At 35.8% G+C, this 20,756-nt stretch overlaps 1 protein-coding gene across 5 annotated transcripts in view; it reads left to right on the top strand.

Annotated features, from left to right (window-relative positions):
* Nucleotides 1-20,756, top strand: part of DDX4 (DEAD-box helicase 4) — a gene marked incomplete at both ends in the record, with an annotated part of 72,314 nt that overhangs the window by 13,057 nt on the left and 38,501 nt on the right. For 4 of the 5 annotated variants that reach the window (XM_080804597.1, XM_080804599.1, XM_080804596.1 and 1 more), the window contains 3 exons: nucleotides 15,391-15,468; nucleotides 18,941-19,018; nucleotides 20,402-20,452. In XM_080804597.1, the coding sequence (XP_080660723.1) occupies nucleotides 15,391-15,468; nucleotides 18,941-19,018; nucleotides 20,402-20,452 (207 nt within the window). The remainder of the gene's footprint in view (nucleotides 1-15,390; nucleotides 15,469-18,940; nucleotides 19,019-20,401; nucleotides 20,453-20,756) is intronic. The other variant, XM_080804598.1, reaches the window with a different exon arrangement.

The following is a 20,756-nucleotide window of genomic DNA, read 5'->3' as shown; positions in this document are numbered from 1 at the left end:
AACTTAAATTGCAGACTTAAAAAGAGAGAAAATGATTTGAGGTTTTGGCCCCTGGATTAAGCCATTATTGGGAGTTTGTTGATTCTGATGATTTAGATTTTTGCATATGTTCCTACATTAATAATTGTATTCCAGTGGCTATCATATACATGTTCTTAAAAGTTTTTTATTGAAATATAGTTGACATTCAGTGTTACATTAGTTTCATGGGTACAATATAGTGATGCCACAAGTTTATACATGATGATACAATGCTATTGCAGTACCATTGACTTCCCTAAGCTGTATTTCTTTTCCTGTGATTTATTCATTCTATAACTGGAAGCCTGTACATACTCCTTTCTATCAGAAATACCTGTCTTGCTTTTCCTTTGCTTACCTATCCTTCAACACCTTTTTCATAATCTTAAATGGAATCTTGTTATACTGCGTCTTGCTTTTACTTATGATAGTCATAAAACCCCTCCTAAGTCATCTGGTACAATCTCATTCTTGCAAAATTCAGTGGAAAAAATTCATGTTACCTGGTTTTAAAATGTCACATCGTAAGTTCACAGCTTACAGTAGAAAATGTTTAGTTCCCTTTCTCATTCTTCATTTGACTTAGTATAGGAGTATTTAGCCTCTTCCCTTCCCCCAGCAACCTCCCTCATACTTCTTCCCTTCCTATTCTCATAGCTACACTTTTTGCTTAAAGATCTGAATTCGTATTCTGCATCAGCATGGCTATATATGTATCATTCACATTTGAGCCATGCAATATATTACGGTTACATTTCTTTTATTATTCACTCTTCTGTTTTGGTTTTATTACACTTACTACCTCATTTTGTTTACTTGTTACTTGGTTTTCATGTATTGCTAATTCACTCACAGAACTCCCTGCCAGAAGCACAGATACCCAGTCATCTAGTTTCTAAAAAATATATTGATCTTTCAGCTTTATTTTTTTAAAAGCCTCATCTTTAATTCCTCTATCCATCCTTCCAATATAGACTTGCTGCTCTTTAGGCTATCATCCTAAAAATTAATAACTTTACCTCTTTTCTGTGTCATGTTCCATTTTGCATGGATCCCATATTTTCTCTGTCCAAATTTTTTTTTTTCATGTCCTCACTTGAGTGGAGTCTATTTTCCTTCATCTTGAGAAAGGACAGTTAGGTAATAAATATGAGATATTACAAATGTCTTTACCTTCATGCTTAATTAATTAAGAGTAAAGTTTTAAGTTGGAAATGATTTCCCCTAAAAACTTCATACTGCTTTATTGTACATGAAATTCTAATGATGCTTGAGAAGTTTGATAATCTGAGTTCTGGTCCTTTGTATATGATTCTTTTTCTAAACTCTTCCAAAGTTCTAGGATCTTCATTTTCTGAATACTGAAAATTTAATGATTATGAACCTGGATGTGGGACTTTCTAATTATCGAGCAAGGCACTTAGTGGGCCTGTTAAGTCTGAAATTCATGTTCTCTACTCCTAAGAAATTTCCTTGTGTTATTTTATTCTCTGAGGATTATTAAATTTTCATTTGAAGGTGTTTTTCTGTTGCCTTTATTATTTCTTAGGGATTTTTCTTTCCTGTGTTTGTCTTAGCCTGTGTCTTTGATCTTTTTCATTGTTTATTGCTTTAATTTTCGGAAGTTGAAGGTAGAGAAAAATTGGAGAACATGATAGCAAGTATCCTAGTATTTGCCACCAATTTAACAAATTTAACATTTCCCTCAGATTTCCTTTTAATGAAATAGAATATGACAGATGAAACTCAAGTGCTATTTGGTCTCTCTTCAATATTGTTCTCATACTCAGTCCTGTTCTCTCTTCCAAGCAGCAAACATTATGACACACGTAGTAACTTTTTAGTTCATGCTTTTAATTCTTAAATTATTTAATTAATTTATTAATCAATCATGATTATTATTATTAATTATTAATTTAAATTATTTAATTTGTAAATACACATAAGTATAAGTAACTACTGCTTTGTCCTTTATGCACAATGCTTTATTATACTATAGCTTGCATTTTTCATTCAACACTGTGAGATCTTTCCATGTTGAAATACACAGAAATGATTTATTTTAATTTTGTGTCATGTTCCATTTTCTAAATATGTCATTTAATCATTCTTTTATCCATCAACCATTTGTTTTCAGTTCTCTGAACTGTCCAGATTCTTTGCTTGTATTTTTACTGGATCACTTGTCTTTCATTTCTAGGATTTCTTTACAGAATTTGTATACTGATTAATTGTTGACTATGTTAGGTTACAAATACCTCCTTCTTGTGTATGTCTTGTCTATTTATGCTCATATTATACATAAATTTTCAGTTTCAATGCAAATATATCAGTATGTCTTTTTTCCATTTTCTAATGTTTATTGCTTTTTTAAAGGTATCATATACAAAATGCATTTGGAGAAAGACTACAAGTTCAAAAGAGTATAAAGAAAAAAATAGAACTTCCCTACAATCCTACCCCTGAGAGCCACTTTTTAAAAAAATTAACATATAATGTATTATTTGCTTAAGGGGTACAGGTCTGTGAATCATCAGTCTTACACAATTCATAGCACTCACCATAGCACATACCTTCCCCAGTGCCCATATTTCTTAAGTCATTTTGCTTACTGTGTTTCAAGAAAATTTTCTAAATCTAGATTACAAAAATAGTCTAAATTTTCTTTCAAAAGGCTTATGTTTTACTTGTCATGTTTAGATTTTTTTTTTTTAAGATTTATTTATTTACTTATTTGACAGACAGAGATCACAAGTAGGCAGAGAGGCAGGCAGAGAGAGAGGAGGAAGCAGGCTCTCAGCGGAGCAGAGAGCCCGACGCGGGGCTCGATCGCAGAACGCCGGGATCATGACCTGAGCCGAAGGCAGAGGCTTTAACCCACTGAGCCACCCTGGCGCCCCTGTCATGTTTAGATTTTAAATTTATCTGGAGTGTAGTTTTGTGGTATATAGTGGTGATCTTCCTTAATGTTTTCTTCCAAATCGAAAAGTCAGTTGTCCCAACACTGCTTTTGAAAGTCTCTATATTAGTTTCCTAATGCCGCTGTAACAGAGTACCACAGCTGGGTGATACTTATTTATTTATTTATTTAAAGATTTTATGTATTTGTTTGACAGAGAGCAGGAGCAGGAACACAAGCAGGGGGAGTGGGAGAGGGAAAGTAGTCTTTTCAGAGAGCAGGGAGCCTGACGTGAGGCTGGATCCCAGGACCCTGGGACCATGACCTGAGAGGAAAGCAGATGCTTAACAACTGAGACACCCAGGCACCCCCACAACTGGGTGATTTAAAAGAATAAAAATTTATTCCCTTAAGTCTGAAATCAAGGTGTCAGCAAAGCCTTGATATCTCTGAAGCCTCTAGGAGAGAATCTGTTCCATGACTTTCTCTTAGCTTCTGGCAATGGCTCTTGATCCCTGGCATTTCTTGACTTAAAGCTGCATGACTCCAGCATTTGTCTTCACTGTAAAAGGTGTTCACCCTTTGTATGTCTAGGTATCAGTGTCTCTTGTTAAAAGATACCAGTTATATTAAGATTAGCCTACTCCAGTATGATGTCGTCTTAACCAATTACATCTGCAGTAAACTTTATCTAAATAAAGTCTCATTCTGAAGTTGCAGAAAGAACATGAATTTTGAGGAGACGCTATTCAACCCAGTACACTTGGCTTCTGGGTTCTCTTTCAGTTTCCAGTGCTCTCTGTGTCTAACCATGCACAAAATAGTACTGCATTAATTCTGTGGGCTTCTAATAAGTTTTATTATCTGCTAGTACAAGTCTCCTTTCATTCTTTTTTCAGAATTATATTTTTGACCTTTATTTTTCCAAATGAAATTGAGAATCTGTTTACTTAAATTCACAAAAATCTTACTCCCATTTTCATAAAACTGCAGTAGATTTGTACATTAACTTGGATATCTTTATAGTATCCTTACTACATTTTGTCTTTACATCTATAAGCCCAGTTATCTCCCAGGCCTATATCACATTTATTTATAATTTCTTCATAAAGCTGTTGCATATCTTTAGACTATTTAATCCTAGGAATTATGTTTTCTTGGTTGAGGCTGTTAATGCTATTTCAAAATTAACAACCTCATCATTTTGTTGAGTAATGAGGAAAAATGCTCAATATGAAAGTTGATAACATATTAAAAAACATAATAGGGGTGCCTGGGTGGCTCAGTGGGTTAAAGCCTCTGCCTTCGGCTCAGGTCATGATCCCAGGGTCCTGGGATCGAGCCCCGCATCGGGCTCTCTGCTCAGTGGGGAGTCTGCTTCCCCTCTCTCTTTGCCTGCCTCTCTGCCTACTTGTGAGCTCTGTCTGTCAAATAAATAAATAAAATCTTTAAAAAAAAAACATAATAAATGGCCATTCCCTCTAAACTTTGATCACAACAAAACATTGGATAATTAAATAATGTGTACTCTGCTTAGGTTTTCATATCCTATTCTGTTCTTTCCGACGTGTCTTCCCTCCTTCTTAAACTCAACCCAAACTGTAATACTTTAGTGGCTCAATTGTCATACTTAAGCCTCTGCCGTACATCATTTCAGTCACTCAGAATCTTAAATCTTTTAAAACACTTTTTCTGGACTCAGTAACTGTGATGTAAAATTGGCTGAGCTATAACACCTATCATAGGCACCAGACCAGTTTCTTTCCTTTCCCTTCTCCACCCCTGCCATGCCTGGGCACCCCGGTCCAGGCTGGGCCCCCAGTGAATCAACCTGGTTCACACTTGGTTTGTTCAAGAGTGCTGTCTCTGGCTCCATCCAGGGTCCATATCTTACACTTGGGGCCTAGCGTGACCGGTAGACACAGCTCCACCCATTCTCTGCCCCCAACAAGGGCCCTGGATGGGTATCTGCCAGAGTGGAGTCCCAAAGATCCTGAATCTGGGCTTCTGCATGGGGAGCCTTTCTTACTGGAGCCAGCTCAGGCATGGCCCTTTGCTGTCCCACCTGGCCTTGGCCTAGTCTGTGTCTTTTATATAGGTGGTTTTTTTCCAAAAGTCTGGTGATACTTGTGTGCCTTTTTGTATTTAGAGTGGAACATTAAAAATGCCAATAAGAAATCAACTTTATGTGCATGGACACGTCTTGTTGGCTGATTGGCTCTACTATGGAGTGTTTGGGCCAGGCAGTTTTCTTGGGCACAGAAGTTTCCCTAGAGAGGAATCAGCTAGTGTTTGTTGAGAGGATTTAAGTTTTTAAAACTGTTTTCTATGTCATTGTGCTGTTATGTTCTTCCCTCTTCCTTACTTCATTGTATTGCACAGACCTTATGCTACCTTTGCTGATTTTTTCATTACACATTTTTGAATGATTTGAATTATTCTAGACCCAGCTATTTATGTGAGGGAGTGTCAGGGATTTCTTACCCTGTTTTTTCCCCAGAGGAACTATTCTTTTTTATGTGTGTGTTTTAAAATGTTTTGTGTGCCTGTTTTTTCTATGCATCTATTTTTAACTTAGAAAAATGTAATAGAGCTAAGGATCTCATTCTTTTCCACCCCCTGCTGCATTTAAAATCTCTTTGTAATTGATAATTGATGTCATTATTTCTTACTACTGCAAGATATTTCATACACGTTATCATCAAGTTTTATTTACCTCCCTATTCCCATGATGGACACTGGGAAGACCTCCTATTACCCTCCGCCACCACAAGGATGAACATTTCTACACTATTCACTTATTAGGCTGTAATGAGAATGTCTTTAGGTAATGGACTCAGGAAAGGAATTACAAGGTCATGGGTGTATGTGTACTTAATTTGACTAAGAATTTAATACTTGCTTTCTGAAATAACTATACCAGTTTATATTCCCATCAGTTGGACATGAAGGTTTTTGTGTCTCCATTGATATTTGGCATTTTAATTTTAGCCATTCTGTTGGCTGTAAAGTAAAATCTCATTTTTAAAATGTATCTAACTTATTATTAAGAGCTTAACTCTCCTTTATGTGCTTGTTATTGTTTTAGGTTTCCATTTCTATAAGTTGCCTCTTCATATTTTTAGTCTATTTTTGTATTATGCATGTTCTGTTTTTCTTGTTGATTGGCAGGCAGTCCTATATTTTATTTTTTTATTATTTTTTTTTCTTTTTTAAAATTTTTTTATTTTAATAAACATATAATGTATTTTTATCCCCAGGGGCACAGGTCTGTGAATCGCCAGGTTTACACATTTCACAGCACTCATCATAGCACATACCCTCCCCAATGTCCATTTCCCCACCACCCTCTCCCGTCCCCCCTCCCCCCAGCAACCCTCAGTCTGTTTTTTGAGATTGAGTCTTTTATGGTTTGTCTCCCTCCCAATCCCATCTTTTCATTTTTTCTTTTCCTACCTCCCCCCAAACCCCCCCCCCGCCTTGCATCTCCACTTCCTCGTATCAAAGAGATCATATGATAGTTGTGTTTCTCCGATTGACTTATTTCGCTAAGCATGATACCCTCTAGTTCCATCCACGTACTCGCAAATGGCAAGATTTCATGTCTTTTGATGGCTGCATAGTATTCCATTGTGTATATATACCACATCTTCTTTATCCATTCATCTGTTGGTGGACATCTAGGCTCTTTCCACAGTTTGGCTATTGTGGACATTGCTGCTATAAACATTCGGGTGCACGTGCCCCTTCGGAGCACCACGTTTGTATCTTTAGGATATATACCCAGTAGTGCAATTGCTGGGTCGTAGGGTAGCTCTATTTTCAACTTTTTGAGGAACCTCCACACTGTTTTCCAGAGTGGTTGCACCAGCTTGCATTCCTACCAGCAGTGTAGGAGGGTTCCCCTCTCTCCACATCCTCGCCAGCATCTGTCATTTCCTGACTTGTTAATTTTAGCCATTCTGACTGGTGTGAGGTGGTATCTCATTGTGGTTTTGATTTGTATTTCCCTGATGCCGAGTGATGTAGAGCATTTTTTCATGTGTCTGTTGGCCATCTGGATGTCTTCTTTGCAGAAATGTCTGTTCATGTCCTCTGCCCATTTCTTGACTGGATTATTTGTTCTTTGGGTATTGAGTTTGCTAAGCTCTTTATAGATTGTGGATACTAGCCCTTTATCTGATATGTCATTTGCAAATATCTTCTCCCATTCTGTCAGTTGTCTTTTGGTTTTGTTAACTGTTTCCTTTGCTGTGCAAAAGCTTTTGATCTTGATGAAATCCCAATAGTTCATTTTTGCCCTTGCTTCTGTTGCCTTTGGCGATGTTCCTAGTAAGAAGTTGCTGCGGTTGAGGTCAAAGAGGTTGCTGCCTGCATTCTCCTCAAGGATTTTGATGGATTCCTTTCTCACATTGAGGTCCTTCATCCATTTTGAGTCTATTTTCGTGTGTGGTGTAAGGAAATAGTCCAATTTCATTTTTCTGCATGTGGCTGTCCAATTTTCCCAACACCATTTGTTGAAGAGGCTGTCTTTTTTCCATTGGATATTCTTTCCTGCTCTGTCGAAGATTACTTGACCATAGAGTTGAGGGTCTATTTCTGGGCTCTCTGTTCTGTTCCATTGGTCTATATGTCTGTTTTTGTGCCAGTACCATACTGTCTTGATGATGACAGCTTTGTAATAGAGCTTGAAGTCTGGAATTGTGATGCCACTGACTTTGGCTTTCTTTTTCAATATTCCTTTGGCTATTCGAGGTCTTTTCTGGTTCCATATAAATTTTAGGATTATTTGTTCTATTTCTTTAAAAAAAATGGATGGGATTTTGATAGGGATTGCATTAAATGTGTAGATTGCTTTAGGTAGCATAGACATTTTCACAATATTTGTTCTTCCAATCCATGAGCATGGAATATTTTTCCATTTCTTTGTGTCTTCCTCAATTTCTTTCATGAGTACTTTATAGTTTTCTGAGTATAGATTCTTTGCCTCTTTGGTTAGATTTATTCCTAGGTATAGTCCTCCTATATTTTAGATATTATGCTTCTGATAGTGAATATCTCCTTCCATTCTGTATCTGTCTTTGTCCATGATGTCCCTTATGATCAAAAATTTTATTATGAAGTACTTGAAAGAATATTTTTTTATTTGCTTTCTGATTTGCTTTTGTAGTTTTATTTAAACTCTTCCTTACCCCTGTGTCAGAAGTAACCATCTATGTTATATTTAGAGTTTTACCTTTCACATTTAGCTTTTAATCATCTAAATCTGTTTTTTTTTTTTTTGGAAAAAGAAAAAAACATGGTAACCATAATTATTTGAGTGCCAAATCAGAACGTAGTCCATGCAATATGAGTGTACATCCAGAGCTCACAAAAAAGAATCTTTGACATTTGGGTTTTTCTGGTCACCCCAGGTCATGAGTCTTTAGGAGTAACAGTGAAGTTTTTGGTTTTTTTTTTTTTAATTGTGGTAAAATAACATAAAATTTACCAATTTAACCATTTTTTTAAATTAAAAAAAATTTTTAAAGATTTTATTTATTTATTTGACAGACAGAGGTCACAGGTAGGCAGAGAGGCAGGCAGAGAGAGAGGAGGAAGCTGGCTCCCTGCTGAGCAGAGAGCCTGATGCAGGGCTCGATCCCAGGACCCTGGAATCATGACCTGAGCCGAAGGCAGAGGCTTTAACCCACTGAGCCACCCAGGCACCCCTAAATTAAAAAAATTTTTAATAAGACTTTTTTAGAGTGGTTTTAGGCTCCTAGCAAAATTGAGAAGACGTAGAGATTTCCCATATGTACTTATCCCACACCTGCATAGCCTCCCCCATTATCAACATTCCCAGCCAGAGTGGTACATTTGTTAGAATTGATGAACCTACAGTGACACATTATAATCACCCGAAGTCCATAGTTAGGGCTCACTCTTGGTGTTGTAAGTTCTGTAGGTTTGGATGAATGTATCCATCATTATGGTACCAAAAAAGAATTTTCACTGCCCTAAAAATCCTCTGTGTTCTGCCTATTCACCTCTCCTCCTCTTCTTTCCCCTGGCAACCAATAATGTTTTTACTGTCTGCATTGTTTTACCTTTTCTAGAATGTTATATGGTTGGAATCATGTAGTATGCAGGCTTTTCAAATTGGGTTCTTTCACTTAGTAATGTGCATTTAAGTTTCCTTCGTGTCTTTCCATAGCTTGATAGCTCAGTTTTGGTTTTTTTTTTTTAAGATTTTATTTATCCATTTGAGAGAGAGAGAGTGAGAGAAAGTATGAGAGGGGAGAAGGTCAGAGGGAGAAGCAGACTGTCCTTGGAGCTGGGAGCGGGATGCGGAACTCGATCCCAGGACTCCGGGATCATGACCTGAGCTGAAGGCAGTTGTTTAACCAACTGAGCCACCCAGGCGCCCAGTTTTTCTTTTTCTTTTTTTTTTTTTTTTTAAGCAGTGAATAATATGCTGTTGTCTGGATGTAACACAGTTTTTAATTCATTTACCTATTGAAAGACATCTTGGCTGCCTCCAAGTTTTGGTGATTAGAAATAAAGCTGCTAGAAACACATCTGTGTGCAGGTTTTTGTGTGAATATGTTTTCATCTCCTTTGGGTAAATACCAAGGAACATGCTTGCTGGATGATATGGTAGGAGTAGGTTTACTTTTGTAAATGTACATGTAAATGTACATTCCCATCAGAAATAAGTAAGGATTTCTGTTGCTATACATTCTTGCTAGTATTTTGTATTGTCAAGTGTTATGAATTTTGGTCATTCAGGAAGGTATGTAGTGGTACCTTACTGTTTTAATTTGCATTTCTCTGTTGTATCTTTTAAAGCTTTGGACCATTTTTTAATTAGGTTTGTTTTCTTATTGTTGAGTTTTAAGAGTTCCTTGTATGTTCAAGTTAATAGTCCTTTATAGGATGTGTCTTATGCAAATATTTTCTCACAAGGTGTGGCTTGTTTTCTCATTCTTTTGACATTGTCTTTTGCAGAGCAGAAGCTTTTTGTTTTGTTTTTCAAGATTCTGTTTATTTATTTATTTGAGAAAGAGAGCATGCAAGAGCAGTGGGAAGAACAGAGGAAGAAGGACAAGCAGACTCCATGCTGAAAGTGGAGCCTGATACTGGGCTGGATAGAACTACCCTGAAATAATGACCTGAGCTGAAATAAAAAATCAGTTGCCTAACTGACTGAGCCACCCATGTGCTCCCCTCAACCCCATTTTTTAAAATTATTATTTTTTAAGATTTCAGCAGAGCAAAAGTTTTTAACTTCAGTGAAGTTTAGCTAATCAAGTATTTATTTAATTGATCATGCGTTTGGTGTTTATCTAAAAAGTTATCTCCATAACCAAAGTCTTCTAGGTTTTCTACTTTGTTATCTTCCAGGAGTTTTATAGTTTTGCATGTGCATTTAGATTTGTGATCCATTTTGAGCTAATTTTTGTGAAGGGTGTAAGGTTGGTTCTAGGCTCTTTTATCCCCCACCTCGTGTGGATGTTTAGTTCTAGCACCATTCATTGAAAAGACTGTGTTTGCTCCATTGTATTGCCTTTGCTACTTTGTCGAAGATCAGTTGACCACATTTATATGGGTATTTCTTGGTTCTTCAGTCTGTTTTATTGATTATTCTTTTGTTAATACTACACTGTCTTGATCACTATAGCTTTGTAATAGTATTGAAGTTGCATAGTGTCAGTCATCCAACTTTGTTCTTCTCCTTCAATATTATGTTGGCTATTCTAGATATAGAATGTAAACTCCACATAAACTTTAGAATCACTTGGTCACTATCTACAAAATAACTTGCTAGGATTTTGATTGGGTTAGCATTGAATCTAGAGATCAATTGGGAAAGAATTGACATCTTGACAATAGAGAGTTTTCCTGTCTATGAATGTGAAATATCTTTCCATTTATTTAATTCTTGGATTTGTTCCTGAGAGTTTTATAGTTATCCTCATATAGATCTTCTATACATTTTATATATTTATATCCACCTGTTTCACTTTTTTGAGTGTTAACGTAAATGGTAATGTGTTTTTATTTTCAGAAAGCAGTTGATTTTATATATTAATCTGGTATCCTGGATCTTTGTTATAACTGCGTATTAGTTCCTGGAGTTTTTTGTCATGATTTTGGATTTTCTACATAGATGATCAAGTCATTTGTGAAAAAAGACAGTTTTATTTCTTCTCTCCCAATATGTGTGCCTTTCATTTTCTTTTCTGGCCTTATTACTTTAGCTATACTTGTAGTATGATATTGAAAAGGGTGATGAAAGGGCACATCTTTGACTTGTACTTGATTTTAGTTGAAAAACTTGGAGTTTCTCACTATTAAATATGATACTAGCTGTGGGTTTTTTGTAGATTATCTTTATCAAGTTGAATACATTTTCCCTGTTTAACCATTTTTTAAAAAGATTTATTTATTTTTAGAGCATACTTGCATGCAAGCAGGGGGGAGGGGCAGAGGGAGAGGGAGAAAAAGAATCTGAAGCAGACGCCCAGTGGAGCTGGATACAGGGCTCGATTTTATGACCCTGAGATCAAGACCTGAGCAGAAATCAAGAGTCAGCTACTCCACTGAGCCACTGAACCATTCTTAAGTGTACATTTGAATCCATTCTTTTGAATCTGATGTAAAACATAGATCCCATTTTTCCCTGCATAAAGTAACCCAGTTTTCCCAGCACCATCTGTTAAATATTCTCTTTTTATTGATGTGTGATGAAAATTTCATCTCACAAAATTTTGTTCTCTTTTTTTTTTTTTTGTCTTAAAGCAATGGATAAAACCTACCATTCACTAAATAGGAAGTTGCTTTCCATTTCTGCTCATATACCAGTTTTGTTTAGAAAAGGCACTTGAGGGGTGCCTGTGTGGCTCAATTGGTTAAGCGTCCCACTCTTGATTTTGGCTAAGGTTATGATCTCAGGGTCATGAGACTGAGTCCCATGTCAGGCTTTGTGCTCAGTGGAGGGCCTGCTTGAGAGTCTCTCTCTCTCCCCCCACTGACTTCTCCCTTTGCCGCTCCTCCCCTTTGTCTCAATTTAAGAAAAAAAAAAAAAAGGGCAGTTGAGTGTTAACAAATGCCTTTTTTTTTTTTTGAAATACTGACTTCTCTTGTCTCCTTTAAATCTTAGTGTAGTGATATAAATAGAATTCTTTAAACTTGAACTAACTTTGTGTTCCTAGGATAAACCCTGAATAGCTGTTTTATTGTAGTATTCAACGAAATGAAATACGTTATTTAGCACTTTTTTTTTAAGGAGACAGATCTTTTTTTCTCCCTGTCTCTTTTTGTTTTTTTTTGTTTTGTTTTGTTTTGTTTTATTTTGAGATTTTTATTATTTATTTATTTGACAGACAGAGATCACAAGTAGGCAGAGAGGCAGGCAGAGAGAGAGAGAGGAGGAAGCAGGCTCCCCGCCAAGCAGAGAGCCCGATGGAGGACTCGATCCCAGGATCCTGGGATCATGACCTGAGCTGAAGGCAGAGGCTTTAACCCACTGAGCCACCCAGGCGCCCTCTCTTTTTGTTTTTTAGAGAGAATGTGTACAAGCAGGGGTGGGTTGATGAGGCGCAGAGGGAGAGGGTGAAAGAAAATCTCAAGCAGGCTCTGCACTCAGTGCCAAGCCCAGTCTCACGACCCTGAAATCATGACCTGAGCTGAAATCAAGAGTGAGACTCTTAAGGAAGCCAACCAGGCTTCCCTATTTAGCACTTTTAAACTGAGAAAGATTGCCCTCTTTTTTTTTTCTTGTGTTGTCCTAATTCAATTTTGGTTTTATGCCTTTCATCTTTTTAAAAAAATAAGCTCTAGAACGTGGAAATTACCTGTTTATTACAAGTTTAGTTGCCTTTGTCCGTATGTGTGTCTAGGCCAGATTCTTCTTTTTTTAAAAAGAAAAAAATTTTTTTGCAGCATAGTGTACACACACACATTCAGTATTTTTAAGTAAGATATAAATCATAAATGTATAGCTCACTGAATTTGAACAAGCTGAATACACCAAATCAAGAAACAAAGCATTAGTGGAACTCTAAAAACCCCTGTATGTCTTCCTTTAAGGCACTATCACTCTGACTAGGAGTAACTGCTCTTCTAATTTCTAGCAATCTAGATCAGTTTTTTCTATAAATAGGAATCATACAAAATGAAACTATACATTATATTCCCTTGTATTCAAGCTTCTCTCCATGTTATTAGAAGTAGTTATAGGCTATTTATGGATATATAGTATTCCAGCTATACCATAAGTTGTATTAATGGGCATGTGGGTAGTTTTCCTATTTTGAACATTTCTGTTATGCATATTTTTCTGGTATGTCTTTTGGTGGATGTAAGAATCTTGTTACTTGGAATGTGGTTGACAGACAAGTAGCATCAATGTCACCTGTGAATTTCTTAGAAATGCAGAGTCTTGGGGTGCCTGGGTGGCTCATTTGGTTGAGCATCTGAGTTTGGCTCAGGTCATGATTTTAGAATCATGGGATAGAGCCCTTTGCCCGCCTTCCTGCTCAGTGGGGAGTCTGCTTCTCCCTCTGCCCCGCCCCCCGCCCACTTGTGTGGGCTTTCCCACTCTCAAATGAAAAAAACAAAAGAACTGCAGACTCTAATGGTCTACCCAGAACTCTGCTGGTTACTAAAAAGTTGCATAGCTTTTGGCACACAGTAAACAGAAAAGCGAAGGTGATATTAAAAGGACAAGGACACAACCAGGAAAATTAGCAATTCTCTAAATTTTAACTTCTAATGTTTGCCAGGCTCTCCCCAAATATACAAGATGAGAACAACCATGTTTCAGTTGGCTCAAATTTTAAAGCTATGCTGTGTAATACTACCATCCTTACCCATATGTGGCCATTTAAATTCAAAATTAAGTTAATTAAAATAATCAAAACTTCAATTCCTCAGTTGTACTCATTAGCCGAAGGCAGAGGCAGAGCCACCTAGGCGCCCCATTATTAGGAAATCATCTATCCTTTTGCCTCCCCCACACTTATTTCTATGGTAATTTTAATTTTTGGCCTTCCATCTTAGTAATTGGGTTTTTGTCATAGAATTTGGGAGAAGTACAGATCTAGATACTGTAGTAACCAAATGGACATGTATCATGTGGATCTTAAGTGCAACATTGGTTAGATGAAGAGTTACTTGAAATTATAGCAGTTGAAGAGGAAGAGAAAAAAATCAGTAGTGGTGAAATAATAGAAATGTCAAAAGATAGAAGAAATCCTGGGAAGCATATATAGGAATTTCAATTAATTGAGTGAAGGATATTTTAGTTTGTTACTTGAGGGTAAAACAATTCCTGTTGACTCTTAAGAGCTTACAGTGTCTTAAATATGTTACTTTCTTATGTATTTGAGTACCACTGTACTGAAGTTGGCTTTGTAAGTTGATTCAAGATGGAAGAATACTCCTTTTCCATTGATGTCTTTGTGCCACAGCTTGGGAACTACCAGTCTAAGACCAGTGCTATTCATTAGAACTCTCTGCAATGACGGAAATATTTTTTAATTGCACTGGCTAATATAGCCACGGGGTGCACTTGAAATGGTCCTCAACCCTGGGATTATGACCTGAGCTAAAGACAGACACTTAACCTATTGAGCCACCCAGGCACCCCTAAGTGTATGTTTTTAAGTCATAAATCGTGTTGGGTTAAAAAGTTGGGTACTTTTTAATCTATGCAGATAGTTTTTTTTCTTTTTGATATGTTAATGTTATAAATTACCTTTTTAAGATGTTGTGATGTTAAAATACCCTTGCATACTGGACTTAACCCCATTGACCATAGTTTTATCTATTTAATTTCTTATTGGGTTTGTTTTGCTAATAATTGTTATGGAGATTTTACATCCACTTTTGATTAAGAGATATTTTCCTCATTCCTTGACATGTTGAAGTCAGGTTGACTTGGTGGAATGAATTTGGGAATAATTCCTCTTTCTGTTTCCTGGGAGGGTTATATGTCATTGGAATGATTCGTTCTTTGAGAGTTTGATAGAACTCATGCATAAAACTATATCTAGGCTTGATGCAGAGATTTAAGTACTGATTTAGTTTCTCTGTGACAATTAATATACTTTCAAATATATTCTTTCAGAGCTAGGATCAAGATCTAGTTTGTAGCTTCACTATAGTATATGATTTGTGCTTGTTTCCCTATGTTCTTAGCTGTTTTTGGTATTAGCAAACTTAAAACTGTTTTGCAGTTAGTCATATGGTTGAAAAAACTATCTCCTTCCTTTGATACACATTTTGTTTTACTGAGTAAGGTTTAGTCACTCTTTATTTTTCTCCTGGAGAACTTCCTTAGGTAGGCCACTAGGCTGTTTGTCTTTCTTACCAATTTATAGAATTCTTCCTTTGTCGTGGGAGGTGGCACATTGAAAAGGTTCAAAGTTGGTGTACCACCAAGGTACTTATTTTGACTTGCTTCAAATTGTTACTTGATTTAGAAATGAATGATGGACCTTCTCGAAGAGATCATTTCATGAGAAGCCGATTTGCCTCTGGGAGGAGTATGGGAAACAGAGGTAAATATCTTTGTCTTTCCTTAATCTTATCAACTTGAATGGTGGAAAGAATAGAGATTATGACTGTTTAGTGCAAAGCTATGTTTGTTATATCACACTGCACAGTAGACTTTGAAATAATGAATATCATTTTTTCAATTAACAGTTCTCTTTTTGCTTTTTCCTTTCCTGGGATAGTAGGAAATAGTTAAATTGATAAAATGGATGGGTTAAATAGATTGGTTAAAAATAGTTGCTTTACAGACCTACTTCTTAATATTGATTATTGATATTCAATAATTGGCATAGAGGGAATGTTTGTAAAAGCTTCAGAGATCTGGGTGAGAAGGATCTCTTTTTGAAGTTTTTACTTCTCAAGAAAAGGCAGTATGGAAGCATTTCTGTTAGTTTATTAATATTACTAGGTTATTTCCCCAAACTTGGAACTTCTTATTTTTAGAACAACCAGTACTTGATTTGACAGATAATGGTATAGCAAAATGCCTTCCTACAGTCCATTTTTAAATTTAATAATAAAATACTGAAAGTATTTTGCTTTATATTTTAGTATAGTGCCATAAAATATTAGAACCACCAATTTATTTAAAAATACATATAATCATTTATTTCTTTAATAGGAAGCGTAAGTTAAGGCTAATTGGTAGTTTTAAGTACATGTAACACTTAATCTTGAATTCATTAGATGTTAATTGAAAGATTTTACTTCTAGGTATTTTTATTCATTGGAGACACTAAAGGTTAATGTGTAGTATTTCCTTTGATACTTGGAAAATTTAATTTCTTGTTTAGATTCAGTTAACACAGACGTGGATCTATAGATGCATGTGTTTTTTAAGATTGTATTTACTTGAGAGAGAAGGAGCAAGAGCAAGTGGGTTCACAGGAGCAGGGGGAGCGGCAGAGAGGGGGAGAAACAGACTCCCTGCTGAGCAAGGAATCTCACATGGGGCTCCATCTCAAAACCCTGAGATCATGACCAGAGCTGAAGTCAAGAGTGGGATATTTAACCTAGTGAGCCACCCAGGTGCCCTGAGAAATGTTTTAAATTAATTAGCAATATTTTAATTTTCAAATTCAGAGCGTATATTCATAGATCTTGTTAAAGTTTTACATGAATTGAAGATGCTTTTTTTCTTTTTTTTTTTTAATGAAGTGTAGTTGACACACAATGTTTTTTTTTTTTTTTAAAGATTTTATTTATTTATTTGACAGAGAGAGATCACAAGTAGGCAGAGAGGCAGACAGAGAGAGAGAGAGGGAAGCAGGCTCCCTGCTGAGCAGAGAGCCCAATGCGGGACTCGGTCCCAGGACCTTGAGATCATGACCTGAGCCAAAGGCAGCGGCTTAACCCACTGAGCCACCCAGGTGCCCCAGTTGACACACAATGTTACATGAGTTTCAGCTATACAGCATAGCTGTTGCACAACTCTATAGATTATGTTGTGCTCACCACAAATGTAGCTACCATCTGTCACCATACAACATTATTAACAACGCTAATGACTATATTTTCTTTACTGTATCTTTTATCTGTGTGATTTATTCATTCTGTAACTGGAAGCCTGTATCTCCGAATAAAAGGTTTTTAAAATGAAAAAATCATCACTGAAATAGATTTTACTACACATTGTTAATTTGATATGTGTTATGTTGACAAACACATTACATTTCTGATCAAAACTCTTGGTTGAATGTTGATACTTTAAACAGTTACCATTGTACTATATATAATCTTGGAAATTCATAGACCCATGAATGTAACTCCTTTCCCTTATTGTTAATGTAATTTTTGGTTTCAATCTCTGATATTTTTTCTCAGAGCTTTCATAGCTAGTAATTTATTTTTGAAATTGACTCTTAATTCTTATAATATAATATTAATCACTTTTCATGTTCTGTGAACTATGACCTGAATAGTTTTAACTTCTTGAATCTCACACACATCTTTAGAATTTGATGAAAATATGAGATAATTGCTCATACATGATTTTGCACATGGCTTTAGGAGTTTTGCAGATCATTTTACTGCCTTGTACTAGGATATTACTCAGTTAGATAAGACACAATTTATGAAGACCACAAAATAATGCTTTAACTTTTTCTAGTGGTAGTTTAGAGTGGCAGTTTATGTCATTTTGGCTGTCTTTTGTTCCATTTTTTTGTTTTAAATGTCCATGCTTTCTGCCATACCAACTCTGCTCTCAAAATTCTTAACTCTAGTGGTAGAGAAACACATGGAAAGAAATAAAGAGAGTGTGTTGTGGGAATGTGGAAGAAGGATTGATTGTGATTGGAGGTCTGAAAGACTTCATAGAGGAAATAGCGTTTGAACTGGGGTTTTGAAGAGTGAAAAAAATTTTAATAGGAAAAATAGGAAAGTAGGGAATGCCATGCTTAAGGAACAATGTGTAGGAATGTAGAAAATATTAGAAGTTCACTATGTGGAGTATGGGAAGTTGTTTGGTGTGAATTAAAGTGTTGGGTGCTCAGTGTTGTGTAGTTGGAGGTAAAGCTCACAAGGATAACATGAGGAAAGACCTTGGAGGGGTGAAGATGTGACTAAGGGAGTGGTAATTGCAGCTTTTATTTCTTTATTATGTAGTTCCATCCTAAATTGAGTTTTAAAAGTGGAAAGATTGAGAGAAGTTTAAATGCTAACAAAGTGAATAAATAATAAGTAAGTAAAAAACAGGACAAGAGTATAAAATTTTCAACAGCAGGACTTTGATACTGGGGCATTAATAGTGGGCTCTATTCAGGGTGAGGTTTCAATATACAGAAAATCACAGAATTAAATTTCCTGATAACAGGTCACTAGTAAAATAAAAACTAGTAGAAAGCTGTATTTCACCAATAGTATGTTTATGTTTTTATGTTGGTATTATAATTCAAGAATTTTTATTTTTAAAATTCAAGAATGTTTAAATAGAAGTTGCAGGAGATTTTATCTTTTTAAGTTCCTGTACTTCTTTCTCCCCCAACCTTGGATGTCCCTTTATGTCAGAGATTCATTCTTTCATTTAAAATTTTTATTTTTAAGTAATCTCTACACTGAGCACAGGGCTTGAATTTACCACCCCGAGATCAAGAGTTGCATGCTCTACCAGCTGAGCCAGTCAGGTGCCCTCCCCCCGACTTTTTATGTATTTATTTATTTTTAAAGATTTTATTTATTTATTCAACAGAGAGAGATCACAAGTAGGCAGAGAGGCAGGCAGACAGAGAGAGAGGAGGAGACAGGCTCCCCGCTGAGCAGAGAGCCCAATGCAGGGCTCAATCCCAGGACCCTGGGATCAGGACCTGAGCTGAAGGCAGAAGCTTAACCCACTGAGCCACCAGGCACCCCATCCCCCCCGACTTTTTAAAAGATTTTATTTTTAAGTAATCCCAAAGATTTGTTTAATTCCTAGTTTTTGATGACACAATCAATTTTATGTTTTAAAGAGTTTTAACTCTATCTGAACATTTTCAGATGCTGGCGAGTCTAATAAAAGAGAGAATACATCCACAATGGGTGGTTTTGGAGTTGGAAAGAGTTTTGGAAACAGAGGTAAACTGCTTATGGTATCTTAGAATCACAGTTTGAGTGAACCCTAGTTTATTTCTGTACTCAAGACTCCCTTGCCCTGTGCTCTGCAACAAAAGATCCATCTTCTGTACTTCCAAAGGTAAATTTGAATCTCCACCTTGTTGAGCAAAGAACCAGTAGAAGCTTTGAAGTTCTTTTTTTCTTTAAAAACTGTGTATCAGAACTGGAACAGAATTTAAGATCAAGACCAGTAGTGTGTGTAGGTTGAAGACTTCCGAAGCATTTTGGAAACCCAGCAGTCAAGAAGGTTAGAAGGGAGGGAAGGGGCAGTTGTGGAGGACAGTGGAGAGAATATAATCCTTTTCTGAACCAACTTGAAAGATTGCAAATTCTGAAATGAAGTAAATAACTCAAAACTTAGGTTTCATGGTATAAAACTCTTTCTGTACAGATTGTGTTTATTTTGAAATGATGTATCTTTTCAAGGAAAATCCTTTTTATCATCTAATCATATGTTGAGGCTATTGAGCACTTACTTTTGTATCATAAGTGTGTGTTAAATTTCTCTGCTAAAAAGGGATGTTATATTTTTTGAACCTGAGATACTAAGTGACTTTATGTATACATTCTGCATATAAATTTAACATTTCAGATACTAATTGATTAGTCTGTATTGCCATGATTTAATATATTTAATATTTTATAATTTAGCTTAAATACTGATTGACAGCCATATTATATTGACCTTTAATGGATATTAATCCCTGAATATCTTTGCACTAAAGACAATTTTATTAAGATTCAATATTTTAAAATTTTGTGAAATATTACTGATGAATGCTTTTAAAATTAATTTTAGTGATGTATCTGTATGCTCCAGAGACACACAAATCTAGGTATAGGTTTTTATTATATGAGAAATTTGAAAGCAAAGCTAAATGAAAGATATAAAAAAATTTTGTAAGCAAAAAATGTTGGAAGAATTTCCTTATTACTGAAATGGGAAAAATTATTGGATATTGGATTAAAATTTAGTTGCATTATCCTCTGGCAGTTGAAGAGATTGAGTTAATTTATAAGGTTTTAAAAACTTGGATCTTTTGAATAGGAAGTATATAGTGTTTATGTTGATATACTGCTGTTCTGACTATCTACATATATGTGATATCTGAGGTAGTATAACACTGACTGGACCTTTTACCTTAGTTAATTGACACAAGGCAGAAGTCATAATGCAACTTGTGTGAGTTTTCATTCAGTATATGTATATATAGCTCTATGTGGTTTATTTTATTTTAAGGGGGTATCAGAACTGGTAATCCCTTTGGTTTTTGTTTGGTTTACCACAGAGGAACAGGTAATTGTTTTCAGGAATTTGCAAGTTTAATTTTCTATTTTGTATAGGTTTTTCAAATAACAAGTTTGAAGATGGTGATAGCTCTGGTTTCTGGAGAGGTAAGTTCAGTGTTTTTTGTAGCGGCCTTTTAAGATTTAATGTTCAGTGTACATGCTAAAGAGAAACTAAGATTAAGTGTCATAGTCTTTTTCAGTTCTAATTTATTTGAACCCAGTTTGATAAAGCACTGTTGCCAGAGTTGTAACTAAGAACTCAGACATCCTAGTTTGACCTTGATCTATGAGGTGCAACTTTTGAATGGTTTGCTACCTTGAGAAAAAGTGGATAATGGAAAGAACATGCCAAGAATCAAAACTCCCATGTCCGTATATACATGCAGTTTGAGACATGCAGGTCCCTATT

This window comes from Martes martes (assembly GCF_963455335.1).
Source record: "Martes martes genome assembly, chromosome: 5".
Taxonomy (NCBI): domain Eukaryota; kingdom Metazoa; phylum Chordata; class Mammalia; order Carnivora; family Mustelidae; genus Martes; species Martes martes.
This window is presented reverse-complemented; position numbering and strand designations above follow the sequence as displayed.